We start from the raw sequence: 25,753 nt of genomic DNA on the forward strand, positions 1-25,753 counted from the left end.
TGTCTTGTTTCAATACATTTTGCACAAATTGCTGTTGTCTAACAAGGTGCTTACAGTAGATGAAATCCGTAAAATAGCCACCAAATATTTTATTTTATTCTTTATATACATATTATTAGCTTCATGCAAATAATGCCAAAATATATGCTTGTAAGGTGTAGGTATTTTTTTGTCCACATGGGGTTTAAAAAAAATTGAGAAGACAGGCAAGTTGGGCCTCACCCAACTTCCGTCTCCTCCCCACGGATGACACGCAGCTTGCGGAAGAAGGACAACGAAACCAGGGCGTAGGAGCGGCGCACCGTCAGGTAGCCGGTGATCTCCTCCAGCTGGCCCAGGCTGGCCTCCAGCTCTGCCGCTATGTTGTCTGTCACAAAAACAAACGCTTTGTCATGTCAGCTGGTCAAACTTCAAACATGGTGATTTTTGGGGCGCTTACTTCCTCCGCGCAGGTTAATGACCAAGCTGCCATTAAGGATGGTGCAGCCCCGCAGCCCCTGTGCCGCCGTGACTGAATCCACGGTTTTCAGACCCATGCACACTTTGGGGCAGAGGCCGGCACATGGAGTGCAATTCAGCCTGCGGAGCCAACAAACAAAAACATAATTATGCTACACTTGCAGGAAAAACGCTATTTTCACCTTGAAATTCTTACAAAAAAAATGATCTGATGTTCTGTTCTACTAGGAATCTGTTGGAGCACCAACAAAGGATAAACATCGTCTCTCAGATGAATTCACGAGTGGGGTTTACTGAATGATGATCTTATATTAAGCGTGTTTAATTAATGTTCCAGAAGATGCAGTCGCTCCTCAATGTTACATGGCCCCATATTTTGTTTCCAAGTAATATGTTCTGTCCAGTCCACGTTGTTTACTGTTCTTTTCTCAGTCTTTCTACACTATAGCTCTTTTTTTCTGGTGCGCTAAACCACCACTCTCCACAATGTTGGGTGCATTCATGTTTACTCTATGTTTTAAGGACATTTGTGATTCATTTTGTTCCACCCATTCTGCCTCACTTTGTGTTATTTCCTTCTCATCCTTTTCTTAATTTAGTTTTAACACTCTTTTGTAAATATGTGGTCGCTCCACAGTGTTCTGTGCGTCCATGTTTACGGTATAATTCAGAGACATACCAGATTTATTTGTTCCCCCCAGTCTGTCTTGCTCAGTGTTATTTCTCCTTAGTTGTTTTTTAATTTTGTTTTAAACTCCACTTTATACTTTGTATGTAGACATGTGATCAATCCACAATATTGTGTGTGTCCATGTTTATTATTGGAGAGCCATGTGACTCGTTTGTTCTGCCTATTCTGTCTTGTTTACGTTAATTTCTCTGTATTAGTCCCTTTCTTTCTTTTTAAGACCAACCTTCAGCATTCCAGTAGCTATGTGATCACTCCACAGTGTTGTTTGCATCCATGTTAATGCTGTGGGAAACTTGCAGAACATTTTTTCCCCGGACTAATCTATCTCATATGCTGTTGTTTTTGTTCATTTCTTTATAATAGTCGTTTTTATTTTTGTTTTAAATTCCACTGTCAGCACTTCAGTAGATTTTTGATCATTCCACAATGCTGTGTGCATCGATATTTATGTTCCAAGGTCCACCAAGCTAGACCCATTTACTTAGCCAAATACCCCCCCCCCCCCCCACACACTTAGTTTTAAACTCCACTTTCATCATACAAGTGGATGTAACCATTCCACAATGTTGTGTGCACTCATGCTAGTTACCAGGACGCTATCAGAGCTATTATTTTCTGCCAAGTGTACCTTGTTTATCCTTGTGCCTATTTATAGCATATTTCCGTAAGTCAGTTTTATTTTGTTTTAAATTCCACTTTTCAATAGGCAATATGTTGTTGTTGTGGAACTGTTATCTTTCTTTCTTGATTGGTTTGGAGTAATTTCATCTACACTCTACCTGGCTCAAAAGCGACTAAATATGGTTCCTTGTCCTATTCAGGCTTACAACTCAACTCAGCACATCTGTGTATTTATCTTGAAATAAATACTGTCTGATCATTTAGCATGTGTGGGAAAGTTTATACTAACAGCGAAGAATGAGAACATTAGAGTCAACGCTAACAGAGTGCTGAAGTAGGTAATTCGGGGTCGCCGCGGTAACAATGACAACGATGCCCTTCTCCTTATCCGTATCTGCTCCACATCCTGAGAGAAATATCAAGGCCATTAGTGAATAAATGTTCCCGCCGCTAAATGTGCTTGTCTGACATTTCTGAACTTTGGGCTTTTTTTCTTCCTCCTGTCTTGAGTGACTTTTAAACATGATTCACTATGATTGAAAAACACTCATACGTGTAAGTGCACAATAACAAAATAGCTCAATTTTTACCTTTCGACTGAACTGACCTATGGTTAAACAACCTGTTTATGTAATGTTCTCATAACACTTCTCTTCCCACAACAGATAGATAGGCGCAGCTGTGTGTGTCCGCCGTATGAAATTATTTCCACGAAAAGCCATCTGTTCAATCCCATCATTCATAATGCGGCGTTCGGTGATGAGCACACAAAAAAATACCCCAAAGTACACCATAATAGATTCACTCAGCAGCAGTCACACCCACCGGTGGTAAGATTTTTTTCCCTCCCCAGAGTGATTAAGGTTGTGATTAAAGCGAGGATTAGACACCAGCAATAGACATTATGCTCGGGTCATTGGTGTGATTGGTGCTTGAGTATTTTGGTCTGGCGGCTTTATGATGACAGAACGGTTTTGTTTGGCAAAGCACGAAAGCAACTGCAAAAAAAGTAAAAGCTGCATGATAAACTGAAACTTCCCAGACATGGTCCGTCCATATGTGGAGACAACAAAGCAAATTCCTCGCAATTTAGTATTGCCCATCTATCTGATGTATGTGGTTCAAATTTAGTAGCAACTGGACGCAATCTCGAGACAATTTTGTGAAAGGGCCAACCTGGCCCTAAATTGACTGCTTGCAACCAAAACCGCATGCATCCTGTATCTTTTCAGGCATGGCATTTTGAAACATTTTGTGAGTCTGCTCATGATAAACATGCCTACCAGATTTGATACTTCTTAAAGCTACCCTATGTAGGATTTTGACTAAAAATATCTTTCTGTTTGACCATTTATAACTCAAACGTTTTCTAATTCGCAAGGCTCTGGCCAATAGTTTTCGGACTGGATTCAAGTTGGAATTTCCTGCCCTCTGTTGCGGATGTGATGTCATGTGTGCAGCATCGCACGTGGAGAAGGGAGCGTACAGTTTCATTTTTTGGCCCCATGTGGCAGTAGCGATTCAAAATTCAATTTCCTGCATTGAGCAGCTTTAATAAAACTTACTTTGGGGGCTAAATTTTTCTTAAACTCTGAGGGGAGCTACTGAGCCCGTTTTTTTTGTAAGATTATCCCATTCAGACTGAGATTGAAAAAAAAAAAATATTGAGATACAATTCTGACACTCGGACACTTGGACACTCGTCGGCTGACACACTGGTACAAATTTATTTACAAGGGACTCATAGGGTTACTCCCTCCATACTTGAATGTTTATCTTCAGCGAAAGTCTGATGGAGCTTACGCTCTCCGTTCTCAGGACATCTACTTACTGACTACTCTCAGGACAGAGAAAAGAAAGATGTCTTTTCAGTATTGAGCACCTACAGATTGGAATTCTTTACAGAGGACAATTCAACTTCCATATCTCATAACTTTGTCTTAGTTTGGTGACATTTTAAAGGACCTGGAAATGAAATCATTAACCTGTTGCTGTTTTTAAATTACTTGCGCAAAATCTCTATGTTTGTGAAGAAATTCTGGAAAATGGCCAACATGACCCTAAAATGTCAGACTTCCTGTGACTTGGTGGGTTCGTGAAACTTCTCTGAGAATTTGCTCATGAAAAACATGGCTTTCAAAATGCCTTGTTTCTAAGTCAAACTAGCTTTTGGGGCTACATTTTCAAAACATTCCCAGGAGATGCTACCAAACGCAAATTAGAACCTAGGGCTGGGCAATAAATCAAATTAATTCGACACATCGTCATTTTAAAAATCTAATCGTTGAAAATTTGCAAAATCGTGAAATAGAATTTTGTCTTTTGGATTATTCAAAGCTGTTGTTCTTATGTTCTGTTGCATTCAAATGTTTTTGTAAGTAGTAATTTTGCACATGTGGCAGAATGCTGGATGGGTGGTTCATAAGACATGTTTACAGTAGCTACCAACTACTTAATTGTGGCATTTAAAAACAAACTATTTTATATAAATTTATGTTAAAACGAATTTAGAATTAGTATACATTATTGTTGTCTGAACATTTTTGCACAGGAATTATTTTTGAATAAATGAAACCTTTTAAATAAATGTTTGTTAGGTTTATTAGATTAAAATCGATTAAAATTGTAATCGTCCTAAATGACTGCAAAAAAAAAATAAAAAATCGAGATTTTATTTTTGGGCCATATCGCCCAGCCCTATTACAACCTAAACGTCCCTAAAAATGTTGGCTTCAAAGCAAAATGGCCGACTTACTGTATCTTTTCGGGTGTTCTTTCTTGACACTTTTTGAGGGTCGACTCATGATAGACAAGACATGCCTACCAAAAATAATTTTTCTAAATGAAACTGGCTTTGCAGATTAATTTTCAAAACATATGTGTAGCCCCCCACTGTATCATGATTGGGTGGCATCTAATTAGCTGTGCTATTCATGGCAGTGACTCCTCTATGAGGTCTAAATACGCAATAAGCAGAGAACAAAGTCAAGTATTGTGGTCACTTGAAGATTAATGACGGATTAAATCGGCTAAGCAAACAATCGAAGTAAATGCGGCACTTAAAAAAAGCCTCCAACCCGACGGGCACAATGTGGCCAAGTATGTGGAAAAGAAAAACATCTTTAGCTCACAATCAACGTTGACCTCTTTCCCTCTCTGTGTTGCCACATGTGCACTTTGAGCGTCAAGCGCAACGTTTATTCCGACTGAGCGGCAGCAAGAGTTGAGCTGTGACGGAAGCAGCACTGGAGTAAAACTGCTGATCTGCGACAGTACGAGAAGGGTTCAGTGGAGGTAAATGTGGCGACCGACTCAAAGATCACCACCAAACATGACGGACGTGACCGTGATTGACAAAACGCAGTCAAATAGTAAACGGTAGTGTTCCAAAATAAACTGATTATGGGATTACTCAAACCAGTACAATATAGGGCAGGGGTCATCAACGTGGTGCCAGCTGGCATAAAGTCTTGCATTTTGGCATTTATCTGCTTCCTAGTGATTGCGAGAAATCATTAACATGATTGGTGTCGTCACATACATTTAGTATTAAGTAAAGTATTAATCATAACAAATTAACAATATTAAAGATAATTTAGACCAATTTGTTTGTGTATCAAACTGGTAACCTTTCACATTAATCAAATCAAAAAGGTTGGTGACCCCTTGTCTAATCAAATAAAATTCTTCATTTAAGCCCTGTTGCCAACCAAAACAGCAGCAACTTCTGAAACGTGTAAATGGTCCCTGATGCGTATTGTGCACATTTATGTTTGTTTGCAGAGCTACGCAAGTTATTTAATTGTTTCTAAATTACTCAGAGAGTAATAACATCATAAAATAAAATGTTAATATTTAACAAACTGTGCATCATGACTTAATGTTACAATCCAATTCATCGTGTTGCTCCTTCCGGCATGCATCTCGAAAAACTCTCAAGTCATCCCGCTCGTATCTCAAGACAACACTGTATGGTAATTTGCTGCCGAAAGCTGCCAATCCGTCACTTGCCAATTTGCAACACGAGAGAAGACGGCCGTGCGACACCCTGCTGCTTTTTCTCATCTTCGGCCTGACAAGAACAATCAGGAATGTCGGGAGCTCATGTCGGCTGGCAGGCACGCCCAAAAATAAGCAAGTTCCCTGTTGAGGTCCTGGAGGTTGTCAGGGAGAAATGTGAAGAAGGTTGCCGGGAGGTCAGCGCATGTATAACTCCTCGATCCAGAGTGGGAAGTCGGTTAGATAAATATGACAAAAACTGTAAATGGAGTCAAGTGGAGCAAAGGGGAAAACACTGCTTTGTCTGAGTCACTTTGTGGCAAAGTAGAAACTGCTGGCGAGCTAAAAAACATCAATCTTATCGCAATTTTGACAACATGCGGAAAGTGAAGTCAGCTCGAAAAGCTTGATAATTGGAAATATTTTTCAATTGTTCAATACATCAGTATTCCGTTTTTCAAGGCTCTTTAGTCTGTTCGAACTCTATTTCCCCTCTAGTGCAGTTCATTGTGTCCAGTCTGGACAGTGAATTAGACCAAAACGACTGACACTGAATGGTGGGCACGAATTTGACCTTGCCATCACCTTTTTCCTCCTGTGTTGTTCGGAATAAACAACACCAACACTGACTAAATTGGCAAAGTCAACCCCGCAATTTTCCGGAATTCTTTTCCACACCGGCACCATCCTGTCTGTTTTTGCCAATTTTACCTTTGAAGGTGGAAAACTCCTTGGTTGATTTCTTCCCACCATTGCAGTTTATACAGAAGAGCCACATGAGGGAAAAAGGTGGAAAAATAGCAGCTTTTTTTTTTTACAGGTCTGCTATTATGTATCCTCCAATGTGACAATCGAAAAATGACAGGAACCCCCATTCAGCGTGGGGGATACAGTACATCCCCCACCGACCTCTACCACACCCTTTAAAATGCTTACACTTACTAAAACACACTTTTTGAATGGAATGGAATGCAATGAGATGAATGAATGAAAGAAAGAAATCTGCAAATAATTATTGGCGTCAATCAAAATAACGACTCCATAATAGATTGGAGTCTGTCTACCATATGGCGTGAGTGATAAGTCATTGACATGAAAGTGCAACGATGCGCTTACGTGGACGAGTTGACGGTAGTGTAGCCGGAGGGACACTCTGGGATGCAGGCGCCGTTGTGGATGACGTACTCGTGGCACTCGGGGCTCTTACTGTGCTCCTTCTCCCGCTTGCACCTGTTGTGGAGTTCCTGGCAGAAGGCGAAGGAGACACAGCGCCAGCCCTTGAAGGTGTAGTAACCGTCGGGGCAGCGCTCCACGCAGCCGCCCTGGTGCCGGAGGCCCCGGCAGGCCACGCAGTGCGCGGCCGACTGGGGCTCCAGGCAGCCGCCGAGGCACTGCTCGTGGCAGCATTGCTGGTCCCGGGTGCAGGCGCGGTGTTTGCAGCGGACGGGACACACTGCGGGGGAGACAGAAGGAGGTCAGGGTAGTAAAGAGGGGGCCAATTCTTGGGAGTTTTAGAGGTGGATCAAAGGAGATTTTAATCTGGGTTGCCAAATAACATGCATGATTTATAATGTAAATACCCCTGAGGTCATATGGAAGACTCTTATCGCTGTTTATTCATGGGTTCACTTAATGGCCAAATACATTCACTTGCATTATTTCATCTTTGGCTCTTAAGCATTCCTATTTTTTCCATGAAAAATGCTCCATTAAACTTTTATTTGACACCCCCTTCTTAGAAAAGCCGTCTGTCACACACTATGCAGATTTATAATGTCAGAACTGAGGCGGAAGACACCAAAATCCTGCAAAAATGCTGCTACAGCAGACAAAACAACAACACAACAGCATTTTTGTTCATCTGTAGTAGGATATTAAAGCAAATGTATGCTATGACAATCAAGGAATTCCACATTCAGGTACAGGGGTGCCTTGAGCGATGCGAACGAAGCAACTTGGAAACTTTCAAGATACAAGCCATAATTTGGACCATTTTTGTGCTTTGACTTTGGAGCGCAAGCTGGGGATCTGATTCCAGCCAAGATTTTAACCTGATCCTTAAAATTGAAAGATTGGTCACTGTGCTGCCTCAACACCATCCAAGAAAAAAGCCTTCAGTAGCATAAGCCCGGGAGGAATTAAGAGGTTTATATAGGTTTATTGCTCCAGAAAAGTGCTCATCAGCCAGAGTGAAATCCCTCACTGAGCCAGTCAGCAGCCGAGGGGATCACAATGCAGTCAGCTAACAACAAGTGTTAATGTATACAAACAGCAGGGGGCCGGGGGTCGAGGGGGTACTGACATTTGCTCGACACCATACAAATGCTAATGAGGAAGGCTGTCTGCCGGCGGGAAGTCAACACGAGCGACGGTTGGCGTCTTTTGCAAGCGAGACACTTTTGTAACATGAAACTGTGTGTGACTGGTGACTCAAGACCACACAACAGCAAAAAATGTGTGTCTTCATTAACACTAGCGGGAGTGATCGTGTGTTAACGAAGTACGCAAACAGAGTGGAAGAGATGATGCAGCTAAACATACGAGACAGGTGATGTTTGTGCGCTTTGAAGGACAGATAGCAAGGCGCAAGGTGGCTGTTTATGCCTGCGTCTGCATATGTGTGTTTGTAATAATAAGCCTGTTATGTAACATTAGAACAGGTGTGAAGGTAACTCCTCGTGTGTGCGTGTGTGTGTGTGTGTATTGTTATCCAACTGTAAATGCGAAGACGAGGACGAAAGGTTATTTGAGGTAAACAAGACCAGTTCAAAATAAAATACACCGACATCACTTATATTACGGATTAAGTATTACGGGGGGTTGTCATAACAGTAAATCTGCAAGATGCGCTTCTTTTACAGGTCTCGACACAAAAAGTGACGACTGCTTAGTAACATTAGATTAGACAAGACTCATTCGACTCAAACACCGGGTGTTCTTTGTAATGACGTTTCTGTGTTGACTATCGAGTTGAATCCAAATACGCTTGGTCGCATGAGCGTCATGTAAACGAGCTTTAAGCACAAGGGACCAACGGATCGCACAACATTAGCGCAATCCCTTGTTTATTACAAAATCTGCAAAGTAGCAGCTAAGTATTCATTTTATTATTTACAGAGATTTTAAAGCTTAATGTATAAAATACCACAATATATGAATGTGAGGTGTAGGTATTATTTTTGTCCAATGCGATTTGAAAAATGGATGCATGGTAATGCCATGCTCATGTTCTACAACATTTTTATCTAGGGCCACTTTGTAGTTACACTAGCTTTCCTCAGAGGGCTGTTATACATGACAAACTAATAGATTTCAAGTTTTAAAATCAGAAGTCATGGATAATAGCTTGTTCAATTAATGTTCAAGTTACTCCATTTTGAAATGTTGCTACAGGTTTAGCAAGGATCTTTGACGTTGACACACATGAATTGCTTTCATGTGCTACATAAAAAAAAATGTGACGCACCGCATCGGGCCCTCGGGGCCTTCATTTTGACACCTGTATTCAACACTGTATTATCTGTGATGTTGAATGTGTGGTGGTATTGGCTGTGACATGAAAGTCAGCAAATGAGAATTTAAAGTTGGCTGGCTGCTGTAAGCTGGCTAAACCGTTAGCCACTTCAGTCTCAGAATGTGCTTGTGTTTACTGTACCTCTATTCTACACACACACGACTGTGGAATGAATACAATTCATTCTAACTAGCCGTTGTAGACTATATTAACTCATTCACTCCCAGCCATTTTCACTGAAGCAACCCCCTTCGCTCCCGGCTGTTCTATTGCTATAAAAACATGGAACACACCAAAAGAAAGTTAGTCTCTCTTCTTTCATCAGGAAAAAAAAGTATATTTGTATCTGTTTCCGTTTTGCAGCAATTAGCATTAGAATATAACTAAGTTTAATTATTATTCACAAACCTGCTGAAAACACTGAGGAAAAAAGCTTGTTGTAACAGGGCCCTGGTTGATCTCTTATACTCTGTTGCCACCTGCTGCCCGTTTTTTTTTTTGTAATAACTACCATTGCTTTAAACGGCCTCTTAAGTTCAGAGGCTGCATCAAAGCCTTTTGTATGCTCTAGCATAAAAAACAAACAAACCATGTGGACCATGTCTATATTTAAAATAGAATGTTTTTATACGTTTTTGGGAGCAAATTAGTTAAATTAGCTAGCAATGTTTACTTTGCCATAGACTTACAGTTGTGGAACGTAAGCCAGTTGTACTTTGCATGAGGCACATTGCCCTTTTTTTATGAAGTGTCAGAAGATGTCACCAAAGTCCTGGCTGACAGGAATGTAGTATTGGAGTCAAGGAAGTATTGTTAAAGTGATACATCTTGACTGGGATACTGAAATCTTTGCATATCAGGGAGGAGCTAAATTTTACCTGGGTGTGTTTGAAATTATAAACTGATTTGATGTATTTTCACAGTTCAAACTATTAGCTCATTCACTGCCATTGACGGCTATAGACGTCAAACATTAATTTGAACTATTTCTATTAGTTTAACATGTTTTCCACTTTTGTTAACCAGAGTATGAAAAACTAGAAAAAAAATGATTGTACATTTAGAACAGATATAAAATTTGTGATTAATTGTGAGTTAACTAGTGAAGTCATGCGATTAATTAGGAAGAATTGTAATTGCCTGACGCCCCTAATTTTTTAATAATCTTTTCTTTGTTTTGTTTTTAAAGTAATTTTAATTATTTTTTTAGACATTTTTAATAATCTTTTCTTTTCTTTAAAAGAAAATATTATTAAAAATTAGGGGTGTCAGGCAATTAAATTTTTTATCATAATTAATCGCATGAATTCACTAGTTAACTCACAATTAATCGCAAATTTTATATCTGTTCTAAATGTACAATAAAAAAATTATAGGTTTTATACTCTTGTTGCCAAAAGTGGGAAAAAATGTTAAACTAATAGAAATAGTTCAAATGAATTTTTATAGCCGTTAATGGCAGCGAATAGGTTAATATAGACAATTATAAACATCTGCAGGTATGCTGGAATTTGGAAAAAGGTGTCTTGGTTTTGATGTTTGTATCTTGTTTGTGGCTCAAAAAAGGGTTGAGGCGGCCACTGCTCTAATGCCTTATTTAACATTGACACTGCCCCCCTTAATCCTGTGTCCTTTCGCCACCTCTGAAGGATGCATTAGTCCATGTGTGTGTGTGTGTGTGTGTGTGTGTGCGTGTGTGTGTGTGTGTGTGTGTGTGTGTGTGTGTGGGCTTCAGCAACATGAGAATGGCAGCGCGAGGGGGAACGTAAGGAGGGGTTGGGAGGCACTGTGAGGGGAAAACGTTATGATATACCCGCCTCTTACGAAGTCACTCAACCAGCTTTCATGACCTCACAACAAACCAGCGACGAGTTGGCATCAAAAACACAACGTGCCTTTTCTTAAGCAGCCCCAAAGTTTGTTTCTAAACCCGTCCTTCAACTTTGCCTGCACCGAAAACTCACACACGGTGAACAACCAGGCACGCGGCTGACTCCCGATCCCGCATGAGAGCTCCATGCCGGAGCGTCGCAGCTGCAAAAGATCCACCCTCGGCCTGAGCCAATGTGTTGGCTAGCTGCGGAGGCTAGCCATTCAAACGGTCTCTCCCCCATCTCCGAGGAGGACAGACCGCCAGCTTTAACCCTTTAGGACCCTCTCAGACTGCAGCTGCTTAGCATGAGAGCAAGAGTGGGGAAGAGTCTCCCAAAAGTACAATACAGACTGAAACACTTTTTTTTTTTTTTTTTTTACTATGACAGGGAGAGAAAAAAACGCTAGTTCAAAAAGGCCCTGCAGCACAAACCTTTGACGCCATAGTTGTGAGATGCATTCTAGAAATTCTACTGGGTCGGAATTTCAAATAAGTCAGCAACGTCTCAGTTGTTGAGTAATGTTGCTCACGTCCGCAACCCATTAGCCGATTTGCAAACTTAATTAAGGTGTCTGACGCCTACTCTGACTTGTAAGTAACACCAAATTAGTTAATCGGCTTGACTGCTACTGCTAATGATTATCCTTTTTGGGAACGACCTGCTGGAATTTAAGATTTGGAAATGAAACTGGATTTGTGTGTACTAAAAATGATGTACAATGCACTCCCCGACGTGAACGCCCCCCATATATCGCAGGGGATACATTTCAGACCTACCTGCAATAATGTCAAACTACATACACAGTAAATTCTGTAGAGTTAATTTGACTCTATTTAGAAAGGGACCAAATACACTCAATTTTAGAGCAGGCTAAGATTTGCACTAGGAAGAGAGTAAAATAAAGAATTAATATATAAAAGTCACTCAAGGGTTGAGGAATGAACTCACGACCTTCAGCTTGGGAGACTGCCACACTACCACCTGAGCTATGCCCCTCCTACTCTTTGCTTATCTCCAAGAGACTAAAGGCATTGTTTTTGGTCTCTTGGAGTTAGGAAAATTCCAGCTGACATGAGCGATATACTAACACACAGCAGAAACTGCGTGGCTCAGGGAGTAGATCGGCTGTCTCCCAAGCTGAAGGTCGTGAGTTCCTTCATCCACCCTTGAGTGACTTTTATTTACCCCCCCCCCCAATTCTTTATTTTACTCTCAAGTGTAAATATTACTCTAAAACTGAATCTAATTTGCCCCACACTAAATAGAGTCAAATTTACTCCACAGAATTTACTGTGTACAGGAGATCATAGAAAAGGATATTAAAAAATAATAATAATTTCAGCCCTGCTTTTGAGTGTCTGGGTGTGAGCTGCGGCCAAAAGCAGCTTCTGCATGAGTGTGTTGTTTTTGTTAATGTCTTTTACTGTTCAGCTTGCATTAAAAAAGCGCCCAAGAAGTGCATTGCCGACCGTGGTTCTTCTTTCCATTTTAGTGTTTCTCATTTACAAATATTTATTGTAAATATGTATACTGTATACAACTACATTAGTATAGTTTGCTAACCAATTTGCATACAAATTCTAGCCCAAAAAATTGTTTCATGGTCAGCTATGACATTTTTAGACTGCATGCCAGAGTCCAGCATAATTGACATCGGAGAGAGACGATCAATAACCGTGGTTTAATGTTTGATCATGAACCAGTCAAGTGTAGGTTTGAATGAATGTGAAAATAAATAAACAGCAGCAGTCTACTTGCATTTTGTTTGAAATGTGTAATCGTGTAGTTCTGGAGTTGGAGTACAAATAGACTAGAATAAACACTGGGAGAAAATGGACCACCAGGGCCTCAAAACGATGCCGGTGGCTCATCCAAACAACAGCAATCACGCTGAAGGACAACATTTCAGGGTCAAAACCCGCAAGGGGCATTTGAGATGCGGCCTCTCTCAAGCCATCTTTGATCTGCCAAGCTGTGTGAGGACACTGTCAAACGAACTGCATCTTTTCTCAGCTCAGCTGGCCCAGGTAATAATGTACATTTGAGGAGTTTTTGCAAACTAGTTGGTTAACCAAGTATGGATTACGCTAGAAGTGAAATTGTGTTTTGATTGACATTGGTTTGTAAGATAGCTAGCGAGTTAGACTTGTAACTTGACTTTTGAGTTTATTCTGTTGTGTGACCGAGTTTGTAACTATTTATTTGTATATCAAATCAAATTTTCCTCATTAAAATGAACTGAAATTACATTTATCTGGTCCAACCCTCCAAAAATATTATATTAAAAATTGTATATTTGACCCCCGCATACTCGCCGTTCGGCGCCAGATTCACAGATTTTCTTTACAATGTAATTAGTACAATGTAATTAGTACAAAAGAATTTGTGGAAAACACATATTGGATGTTTATCAGTGGGTTTTAAGATTTATTTTTATTTTGGGGGGGGGGGGCTTACAAATTCCTCATACACTCACAATGCATTTCAACGGGTGTAAATTATACGCTGATTTAGTCAACTGTATTTGTACTGCATAAAGACATAATAAAATAAAACTGAATGTAATATAAATAAACTGGTTGCATGAAACTTAATTACTATAAAGTTAAACTGTGCGTCTAGGCTGTATGCATTTAAATGGGGCGTGGCCTGGTGAGTACAGTATTGTCAGGAAAACTGCGAGTTGGTTTTGGCTTACTGTAGCTGCTTTCATTTTCTATTTATGTTCTTCATTGTTTTTACTGCTGAAAAATATGGCTAAAAGTGCATCGCGGCTGCGAGTCTCCTTCCTTCCACCACTTCAATCTAGTGACGGCGAATCTGAAGTACACTCATCAATCAAATGTTGGCTCTGAACATATAAACACACGCAAAAAAACAACAACCAAGCAATGTCTCATACAGTTATCAGTTAGGGGTAACAAAATTAATTGATTAATCATCTAATAGATTATAAAATTAATCAACGACTATTTTAACAATCAAGTAATCATTCAGAGCTAAATAATTTTCCAAATCCTCTGATTTCAGCGTCCCTACAGGAATTATTCAGATTTCTGTAGTCCTTCTTGAAAGCAGATTATTTTTTGTGTTTAATCAAGAAAGAAGAAGTAACGCAATCCGTTTCAAAAAGTACATCAATCGCTTTTATGTGATATCGCTTAATTAATGTGTTGTTATTTTTTTTAACTTTCAAACAATAACAAATAAACAACAAATACAATGTTTTTTTTAATACACTGTGATGCAAAATGAAATTTATCCAATTATTATACTAATCGAGAATCGAAACAAGCTATCTTAAAATAATCGCCAAAGTCATTTTTTTCAGGTAAAAAAAACGAACCATTTGCATTCATGAGGGGATGATTTTGGCAAAAAAAAAATTTTTGTAAAAAAATGACCAATTATTTTACGAGCGTGACAATACGTTTATATGATGATTGAGGCATTTCAAATGGGGCTGGCTCTTAGACTTCCGAGAGACCTAAGTAAGAGCTTTTATCCCAACCAGAAGAAGCAGCACCATCAGCCCTTAAATCATTCTATGCTATCCTTTTCAATCTGGCATGAAACAACCACTTATTCAGGCCTCGTGTGTTGAGTTCATACCGAAAGGGCAGAAAATGCAAAACGGCGTGAGCCGCGGCGTGCTGGATGGTAATTAAAATTCCACTGCAATGACAAGGGCAGTATTTAGTTTCTAGCACTTGTTTTTTTCTCTGAAAGCCCAGAGGAGACAAATCCAAGCGCGGACAGATAAAACGCTGGCTGTCCAGCTCACTTTATGAGCAGGAAGGCACCACGAGAAGCAGCTAATTTTTGTTGAAACTGAACTATCAATGGTTTGTACCAACAGCTGACATCCGAACTGTGAACCACAAGCATCTCACATTACTGATCTGCGGAGAACCTAGGCTCTAAGTACAAAAAGTATGAGTACAACTACTTTACTGTTGTCCTTCAGTGGAAGTTGTGAGGCTTGTCTATTATTAATGACTTGCGATCAGTGGTGACTTTTAGCATCCTGGCTGCGGTCATTTGCAGGTTGATATGAACATAATTGTTTTTATGTGAACTTAGAAAAAGAATACCCAAAAACAGATTGATTGCTGTGAAAATGTACCTAAAATGAACCATGATTCACGCACTACTGCTGTTTGTACATAAAACAGTAAATCTGATTAAATCTGATTTAAAGGTGTATTGTGGAGTTTGTGACTTTTTTACTGCCACCTCTGGCCTAAAGCGTAACTGCAGCCTCTGTGTCAAGCTCGTGCATGGTGCACGTGCGAGTTACGTGCGCTCGAATTAACTCTTCTTTTATTCAGTTTTTTTTATGCTGTTGCAGTAGTTTAAATTTACATGAGATTTTTTTAAGGATTTGTTTGCATCGTTTGTGCAGATTGTGGTGTAGAGTATACTGTATGTGGAACTTAAAATAAACGCAAATAGAACATTTCAATGTGATATATACTTCATGACTTGTACAAACGATGTTTCTCTTAATAAAGCCAAATTTGAATTTGAACATTGAAAGCTGAAAGAGGATTACCAACAAATAAGTCAATCAAAATGATCACTTGTGAGACCCTATAATAATAAACAACTCTTTGACTTGCAAGTATTCAAATCATTTACAGGACTGAACAAACATGCCGGGGATGTGTTTGGCTAATTGAGTTCAGCGCATTCAGGAAAAACAAACAAAGAAAAAAACTTGACCATAACGCTAATGAGAAGAAAGCATTTGTTTTGTTCTTCCCCGGTACACGTCGCTGGTGATGTGTTCTGATTCAGCAGCCGAGGCGGCAAGCTTTGGCCGAGCCCACGGGGGTGACAACAGGTAAACAATTTCATTAGTGAGCTCCGCTTTCCACTGATAGAGAACGGAAAAACAACACGGGGAGGAGGAGGCGGAACAGCACTTTTTGTATTGAATGCGCTGCCGTTGTCGTCGCCACCTGAAAGCAGGATATCCAGTTTGTCCGTGACTGGAATAGAAATGATGAATGCAGTGGCGATGGGTAATTAGGGCCCCTGCTCAACAAGAAAATGACGCACGAGAAGGCCTGTGAGTCTTAACTGCCTACCGGGCCTCGCTGTCAATCGAAACACTGGAAGCACAAGCAGCTGAGAACCATGTGTACACACAAATATTAAAATAACACTAAGAGATTTTTGAATGAAACGTTTTCTGTTGTTTTTAAAGGTCTAAGAGACCAAAACTTTAAAGACCCTGAAAAAGTGAATACAGGTTGTGCATTAAACGGTTTATCACTAAGTTTTCCTGAAAAGATAGCCCAGTGACACACGCCCAGGCGTCAGTGGACCCTCCCACGTTATACTGCATAAGAAGTTGAGCGCCAGTGATATGTAGTTAGCTAGCTAGCTAGCTAGCTGCTGTGTGTTCGAAAATGCCTTTTCCCTTCAGGCAGTCCGCTGGCATGGCTGCTGCATGCACACGTCATTCAGGGAAAGGCGGATTTGACAGTCAGCATGTGGACTGGGGGGTCCGGGATGGCGTGACCATTTTAGAGCGCCTCGTTGTGGACAGTGAACCCGTAGGCTATATTTCAGCAATTGGTCCTTTAAAACCAAGTTGAGGCTAAATGGCTTGTCTTGACGGCAATGACCATAACATCAAAAGCTCTCGTTTATCCTTTGTAACTCCCTCTATTAAACAGTGTAAGACATTGTGATGCCACACCTAGTTTCTCTGCCCATGACTAGGAAGTCAAAGCCAAAAGCAGAGCCGCAGTGTTGGAATCACACAATAGTGCTGGGCATCATTGTGAAGGTGACCATGTCCTATGAGAAGAAGTTTCCAAAAGTCTCCAATCGCGCAAGAAAAAGTTGCTCTTTTGAGTCTTTAAAGCGCACACAGAGTAAATGTAAAACTCAACTATAGTTAGGCAAAACTTGATATGCTGGAAGTGCAAAATGATCTGTTCAGTCAACAATTACAATCCAAACATACAAATCAATCTACATCTGGAATCAACAGTAAAACTTCCGTACAGATCGGAAGGCTGTGGCCAGAGCACGGTGGGTGACGACAAACGCCCGTCTGCCCGGCTTGAGCTGGATGCCTGAAATGTCTGGGATTCCACGGGACGGGCTCCAGTAGCTGCACGGCAAAGAGTTCGCAGGGTGCAGCTCCTGGCAAGTGCCAGAGCGGTGAAGTCAGCTCAGAGGGAAACACTCACGTTATGTCTGCATGTGTGTGTATGCGGGGGGGATTGGTACTAACAGAACATTCTGCCGCACAGTGTGCACACTCAAGAGCGTGAGACCAAGCACTTTCCACAAGAGCTTCAAGACTCTCAAATGTACTGATTCAGTTCGGTGGGTTTGTTTTTCACCTTACTCAGCACTCGCATGAACGCTTATGCTTGATTTCAGTCCGATCGTCAGATTTATACGTACGTGTTGTGCATTTCCTCAAACAGTGGAACGTTGTACTCCCAATTAGTCAACTAGTGCTGTCATTTACTAGAAACATACAGTAAACATTGTATTTCCTTTCAGGAAATAAAAAAAAAGAGTACTAACTGTAAATACCTCAGAGTGATTAATAGTTTCATATTTATCCAAGGTTTTTGGCACTTGACGAAGATAAATGCCAATACGATTACAATACAAACCTTTGTTCTTTGCATTACTGTTTGTCTTTAATCCTTGTTCGGATAATTGAACTTTGAATTTTGTAACAAAAACATGGCTCAGTGGTAGAGTGGTCCGTGAGGTTGTGGGTTCGATCCTCACCCCTGGAGACCATGCCAGTGGACCTAGCCGAGCCCTGCATGGCTGCAGCCAACCACTGGTGTATGAATGGGTGAATGTGAGGCATTGTAAAGCGCTATATAAAAAGTAGTCCATTTACCATTTTGTATTATGTATACTTAACTATTATTTGTAATATATTATATGTTTATTTATTTGTATACCATCCTTTTTTTTGCTCATTTGTTTTAAACGTATGTTTTATTTGTCAAAGTTTATATATTGAAAAAATAAATGCTAATTTGCGAAAGAAATAAAAAAATATTAAATCACCAATTATTACTACAAACACACACAAAATTACCGAAAATTGGTACAGTTAAGTGCCAGTTCAAATGTGAAAAGTACATATCCCTATTTCTGATTACAGAAGAAAGAAAAGATGGCAATATTTGGTTCATGAGGGGAAAATATAAAGTTCTAACATTGTAATAAGGCTTACTGGCCGTCCGTTCATGTACAGTAAAATTGTATTGGGATGACATTCAAACGAACTTGGATTTACAGGTGGACTGGTGATCTTTAAATTAAATCACAGACGTCAATGTGTTGAAACTGGATGTTTCTCACTATCTGTTTAAGCTGCTGAATTTTCATTGAGCAGAAGATTTGTTCCCGCACGACAGGGTCAAGGCCCCCAGATTTTCTGTGTATTAATTTGAACACGGTTTAATTTTCTTCATGCAATGAAATCAAAACTACGCTTTAAAGCTGTGCCAAATGACTGCGGTCTGCAAAAAAAAATAAAGGGGGTGATTCAAGTAATTTGTTGCACCCATGCAAGAGCACACTGGACTAGTCTCGCTACATTGATTGCTATGGTAACAACCACAGATGGGGATCGCGGTCAAAGTTGCGATATGATATGTTGTCATTTTCCCACCTTGCTCTCCACAATTATTCCAGTCGGGAAAGTCAAACAATTTTAAGCAACCAGGGCATTGGGATTGAAGAACTGTAAAAATGACATCGGAATAGAGTTTGAATTTCTGACCAGTCCAACATTCAAACTGAGTATGACAAATATATAGACGCTCTTTTAATTTTCCTCGCTAGTAAGAGATGGCAAACAAAGATTTGTAGTGCAAATAAGAGGATAGGACACATTGCTAGGACACTCTGGGTAGTGAGTGGAGTAACCAAACAACGAGATACTACTACCAATAACTAGAGTACAGAACACTTTGTTTGTTGCTACGGTGGAACCGTTTTAAGATGAAGTGGTTGGCGCATCTGACTCACAATTCAAAGGGTCAGGATTTTAATCTTAGCTTGAGAAAAATTATTGGTTTTATAATAACAAACAGCTAATTATTATAGACACGAAGGTATTTACTGTACAAAAAATGATGTAGACCGCTTTGACTTTTTTGCAAAATAAACAAGAACACCAGTGCATATGTTTGACAGGTAAGAATGTTAAAATGTTACCCAAAGCTGCGCAGTTAAAAAAGGTTTCATGATGACATCACATTTGGCTGCTTAGACATGGGATATAATCAGCCCGTTGGCATGCATGTGTTTTGATTAAATCTCTCAACAGAACTGATTTAAATTAAATTTATGAAAATTAAGTGTGTGTAATGCTTCATCATACACAAGTTCATCAGGGCTTCATATCTCAGAAAATGGAAACTCAATCAGACTTGTGACTAGCGGGGATCACAATTACAGTCAACAAGACCATATCTCAACATTAGGCGCTGTTGACGTGGCACGTGTCCATGCAGGTGCGGAAGGTCAAATCTAATCAGCGCAGCTAACCAGAGTCTCCTGCAACCTCGCTTCGCCGCTATGCCCAAAGGATGCGCACTATTCAGCCGCAAAAGGGAAGTGGAGCAATCTGTTGCGGTTGCTCCGGTAGCAGCTAAAATGACCCTGCTGCGGAAGAAGTAGGGGGACAGACATAAGGGTAACTTGTGACTAGTCCAAACATGGGCTCTAAGCCTGGTCAAGCCGCAAAAATCTGGAGTCAAGCTCTTTTGTTTTGCGAGTGCGACCAAATGACTCTTAGAACAGCTGCCTAATCTTCTACATGTCAACTAAGCAGCCACTTACTGTCACATTAAGAACAAGAGGATTCATTTTATTGAGATACAGTGTATCATCCACATTTGTATGACCCTCAAGTTGTACAATTTGGAAATGAGCCTGTAGACCTTTTGTGGAAAGACCATGATATTGTAGATATCATGCTAGACAGAGTTTGCATATCTGGCTATGCCTTCACATCATATCTCACTAAGCTTGCACAAATCTCACAAAAGCTTCTGAATGTTTTGGATAACCTCACTTCAAGATATGGCATCGAACTTCCACATCTTGTTAGGCTTCTGCATATCTCGCGAGCCTTCTGAGTGTCTCTGTATATCCCGTCTTTTGCACTTTAAAATGCGACAAAACAAAATCTTTCTTTCTCCCGTCGGTGAATCTCGAGTGCTGATATTGGGCCCCGAAGCCAGGCACTAGCTTCCACATACATGCATTGCAAGGTTTTGCAATAGACCTTCATAAATGTCACCAGAATTCTGCATATTTCTTAGGTTTCCAGATATCTCACACAAGGCTTCCATATACAGTATATCGCTAAACTTCTGCTTATACTATCTTGCGAGGCTTCCGCATAACTTGCCATTGATTTATTTAACCAGGTTTCCGTATTTTTCGCTGGATTTCCTCGTATCTTGCTTTGCTTCCACACATCTTGCTATGCATCCGCACATCTCATAAGGCTTCCACATTTCTCGCTATGCTTCAGCATATCTCCCTTTTACACTTTCCTATATGCTGTATATGTCGCCAAGCTTCTGTACTTCCGTATCTTGCTAGATAGACATCCACATATCATATACTGCTAGTTATCTGATTCCTAATACCTCATTAGGCTTCCATATTTCTTTTACTTTTATTTCCACAAATCTCTTCAGATTTCCACAGATCTCTAAGGTCGCGTTCAGATTGCAGGCATATCTGATTCCAATTGGATTGCTCCTCAAATCCAATTTTTAGGAATGACTGTCTACACAGATTTTGGCTTTAAGTGTCTAAATCCAATCTGGCCCTTTTCAGACTGCGTCACATTATTGACCCATCTAACAGGTTGCTGTAGCAATGAAATTGAATGGAGATGTCGCCCAGCATGTGTAGTGTTTGACGTCATATTATTGCAACGTTTTTCACCGCTCTGCACTGCCCAACTGGTTCCTCACAAGCGCGTTTAAAGCATGTGAGGACCGTAAAAATGTACACATTCATAATTCAACCTTCTTTTTTTTTTTTTTTTTTCCCCCCAATGGCCATATGTCTATAGCTACAACCGGGCAATAAGGCCCCGTCCACACGAAAGCCAGTTTTGATGTATCCTCAAGTTTCTTACCGTTTAAGCCGTTCGTCCACATGACAGCGCGGTTTCGGAGCTTGAAACCGATCACTTTTGAAACCGATCACTTTTGAAACCGGGCTCCAGAGTGGAAAGATTTCAAAAACGCGCCTCGTACGCGTCCGTCTGGACACCATATGCAAGATACTCCTCCAGTGATGACATAATAGTCGCAGCTCGATGACGACGCAATTGTCGCAGATTGATGACGTATGCGGCAATTCTCGCGTGACTGCGCGCGAACCGTCAGTCTGTCAACAACAATGGCGGATAGCCGTGTCGTAGTCATTTTGCGCAGCCTCCTTAGCTTGCTTTTGCAGCAAAATATTTTGCTTCTTTATTTTTTTATTTTTCCCACGTTCAACAAGTGGTGTTGTAATTGAATCACCTGCCATTGTCACTTCTCCTGTATTCGTCTTTTTCATGTTGTTTTGATAAATGCAAAGCCATGTTTGTTCTGTAAATTGCAATAAAGTTGAAAAAAAAAGTGTCCGTCTTCTTCGCTGATTACTTTTCTACGCTTTTCGTTAACTCCCTGTTACTGCGCTACAGCGCCACTCCAGACTTGGCATATACATTACAGCCGTTAAACATCATCAGCGTCTTCTTTTGGACACACGCAAGTTCCATGTTTCCGAGATGCCGACAGGGCAGCCGAGTCGTCTAGGCGCTTGACTACCATAGCGTGCGAGGAACCAGTCAGGCAGGTAGGTGGAGCCGATGCGATACTGACAAAGCTTGTGGTCCGGCGCATTGGGGTTTACGTCGCGTAGTGACGTCAAAGACAGTCAAATCCCATCTGTGCGTTTGGAGCTGATCAGAATGAGACACATCCTGTCCAAACCAGATATAAAACTACTTCCGAATGTGGTTTCAATCCGTCCTGCACAATCGGATTTCATGTGTTTTGTGACTGTTCAGACTACTAAAGAGCCATCCGGTTTCAATCTGGATGGGATAAAAATCATATTTTAGCTGGCAGTCTGAACAAGTCCTAAGGGCTTCCACACATATCACTACGCCTCCCATAACATACAGAATCTCGCTAGGCTTCCGCATGTATCTTGTTAGACTTCCGTATATCTTGTTAGGCTCACACGTGTTTCGGGAGACTTCTACATATTTAGCTGAGATTGCACATATCTCGCTAGCCTTCCGCCTAGCAGTTAAACCCCAGTTTACCACCGAGCATTTGCATATAGTGCTGGCCTTCAACATACCATATGCTGTTAGGCTACTGCACAGCCCGCAAAACTTTCTCATGTCAAGCTTTTGCAAATCTCACCAGTCATTCCCATATTCCCAATTGAAAATGTCAGACTATGTGGTTGAGGCTCAACTGTGACTATGGCGAGCACACGACTGGAGAGCCGCGCACGTGGGTCAACATCTGGTTTGGACCAAGTGTTGCTGGAATGAAACCTTGATGCTTTTTGACAGCAAATCTCTTCAAGGGTTTGTTTACTGAACCAAAGAAAATCCTGCGTGAATCAAATTTGATCCACTCTCCAACCAGTCAATTGTCCACGGGGGAGGAAAAAACTGCACATTTGGCTAACATCCAGAAATTTACACCGCCTCCGTTTTCTAAACATGAGAGGGCAGCAGCTGGTGTCTGCTTTGCCGAACAACCGCTAAGCGACAAAGCGGGTCGGGAATAATTGGATCAGCAACTTTGCAGATGTGGGTCACAAGTGCACTGCTTGTCCCAGTAGATTGCAGAGCGTCAATGTCAAGTCAAAATGGTGAATTGTCCTTTCAGTGAGTGAAAACTGTCCACTGATGTGGCAGATTTTCAAAAGGATTAACGTCACAGACAACTACCGCAATTATTACAAATTACTCCAGAAGGGGATTATGGTGTCCAATAAAAACAATTTATGCACTGCACGGCCATCGATAATGACGGTCAGAAAGGCGCAGTCACGGCCCTCATGCTACCGCTAGCTATAAATCAAATATGAATAATTGTACTGGCCTTTGTAATTGCGCCGTATGCAGAATTGTTTTTATAATATAATAAATACAAAATAATAACAGTAACTCAAAAATATTATGAGAAATATAAATAACAAAAAAAATTTAGGAAATAATTTTACAAAATAGAAAAAGCAATTAGAGGAAAAATCTAAAAATATTACAATAAAATACAAAGCTATTTTACAACAAAAGCACAAAATAGATGAACAATACCAAATGATAGCATCAAAAAATACAAAAATAATAGAAATTTCTGAGTCACATTCTTGTATATTCGTCTCAGTCTTTTTCTATGGTTTGTCTTCTTTCTCCGTTAGTTTGCTGTAGCGGCGCACACCAAATCGGAGAAGCCAATGTATACTATCAGCTTAGGCTTTCAGTCCACTAGCTTTATGATAATGCTAACACATAATAGGAAAAACACATCGCTGGTGTCGGGCCGAAACCTCATAAGTCATAATTTGTTAAATTTAATATTTTTTCAAAAATCTATGTGGGTGTTAGTTTTGTAAATTATTGACCAATTTAAAGTGTTGAAAATGGCTTGCTCTCTCGATGCAATGATAATGGTTTAAGTAGCATGCCGTTTTTGGGGTCTCCTGAAAAGTGGCGATTTTGGAGGTTCATGGTTTATACAACCCTTTAGGCTGGATAAACAAAGAAACATATAAAGCAACTGCTATTTGAACATGAAGGGTGCAGCAAAACATTTAGACATTCAATATAACCATAAATATTCTTTATCCTCTGCATGAAACTGAGATGTTTATACTGCACAGAAATCTATGTAAAAGTATTTGGCCATCTGTCCTATACTGCCCCCAGGTGGCCAATTCTGACAGCAACGCAAGAAAAATTCAGTTGACATTAACTTTAATTCTTTTTAATTCTATTTAATTATGTCAATTCTGTATGTGTTTATGAAGTACAATAAAATAGTGTTATTTTTCTCATAGAAATCAAAACAAAAACATATTACAATTTCTTTTTGCTGTATTTTTAGAAGCCTGGAACGGATTAATGTCATTTCAATTCATTTCAATGGGAAAAGCTGATTTGTAAGAGTGTAGGCACAAATTTAGTCTTATTTCAAGACGCCAGATAGTGTACTAACCATCTGAAACTTCAAGGTTTACACAATTTGTTATCACGACCTCTTATGGTGGTAACACAAAAAAAAATCTTAAGAAATAGAAGCAATTCTTTCAAAACATTATCGTTCAGTTCCTACTTCCTAATTGTTTGACTTTGTAGATAAAAAAGGGGGGGGCATAGATGAGCTCAATGAACTTTAACTAATTAATTGTATGCTGTTGTGCTGCCAGATTGCCTTTCCAAACTAAATTGTCTCCATTTGATCTAATTGTTTTCACACGTTGATAGGATTATGGTTAGTTAACTACAAGTACATCTCAAACTAAGTCAATGTTCTGTATCATGTTGCTTCATCTTGGTTGGACCAAAAAAAAGCCAATAAGGGTCACTGTGCAAAACAAAAATAATTCATCATCATCTATCATGGATGATGATGAACTGCAGCTTTGGCTAATGTTAGCTGTGTTGCAATGCTGGCATTGTGTCATAAACTGGAGCTTGCTCAAGTACTTTCTATTTCAGTGCAGCTTCTACTGTACGAATCTGGATCTTAATGCGACGCCACACTTGGCCAGTTATCCCATCAATGGCTTCACTCAGCAGGTCCGTGGCTTCCCGCGCTCTTGTTTTTGGAGGTGCTTAGACGAGATACACAAGTTTGGCTTACACTGTGTCAGTAACATGAAAAGTGTATTGGCCGCCTCGCGGTGCCAAGCAGTTCAAGTTCTTGGAAGAATCTTGCACGAGGGTGCTGTCCCGACACCTTTGCTTGCACCCTTACGCAACACAGTGGCCTGTACTTAAACAGCTCCCGGACACGTTTCTCCACCTGTGTTTTTGCTCCCCTCGCTGAAGACTGTTTTGGTGTTTCATTCTTGTCATTGTTGGGAATATCATTGTTAGTAAATGCAAAATTGGGACTTGGACCAAAATTTCCACACAATATATGGCTTAAATGTCGTACAAATTAAAAAAACAAACATAATTTGGGCGTGGAGCAGAGGAAAGCAGAGGAGTTCCGAGCAGGCAGAGACGTCAACGCTATAATTAAAGTTTGCCGAGAAAACCCGTGTATCTAAAAAAATTAAATAATGTTTTTAATCACTGTGTGTGTTGTGTATTTTTGGGGTGTTTCGGCTGCCGTCGTATGTTGGAGCGTGTGACAGTGTTTCTGATAATTAGTGTCTGGGCTAATAGACCTGCAATGTGTGAACCAACACGGCTGTCTGACGTGTCCCGCCAATGTAAAATAAAACGGTTGACTTTGTGTCTCTGATGTTTGCGCGCACACACGGACATCAATAGTGTGCGTGCTACTGTGTGGTGACAATTCAAAACATATCTTTCGGTCGAAT

At 40.3% G+C, this 25,753-nt stretch overlaps 1 protein-coding gene across 1 annotated transcript in view; it reads right to left on the reverse strand.

The window, feature by feature from the left end:
* Positions 1 to 25,753, reverse strand: part of insra (insulin receptor a) — a 62,528-nt gene that overhangs the window by 18,748 nt on the left and 18,027 nt on the right. The window contains exons 3-5 of the mRNA XM_077556888.1: positions 6,887 to 7,223; positions 440 to 579; positions 223 to 367 (exon numbers count right to left, since the gene is read on the reverse strand). Of these exons, the coding sequence (XP_077413014.1) occupies positions 223 to 367; positions 440 to 579; positions 6,887 to 7,223 (622 nt within the window). The remainder of the gene's footprint in view (positions 1 to 222; positions 368 to 439; positions 580 to 6,886; positions 7,224 to 25,753) is intronic.

The sequence above is a fragment of the Vanacampus margaritifer genome, chromosome 2, assembly GCF_051991255.1.
Source record: "Vanacampus margaritifer isolate UIUO_Vmar chromosome 2, RoL_Vmar_1.0, whole genome shotgun sequence".
In the NCBI taxonomy this organism is placed as follows: domain Eukaryota; kingdom Metazoa; phylum Chordata; class Actinopteri; order Syngnathiformes; family Syngnathidae; genus Vanacampus; species Vanacampus margaritifer.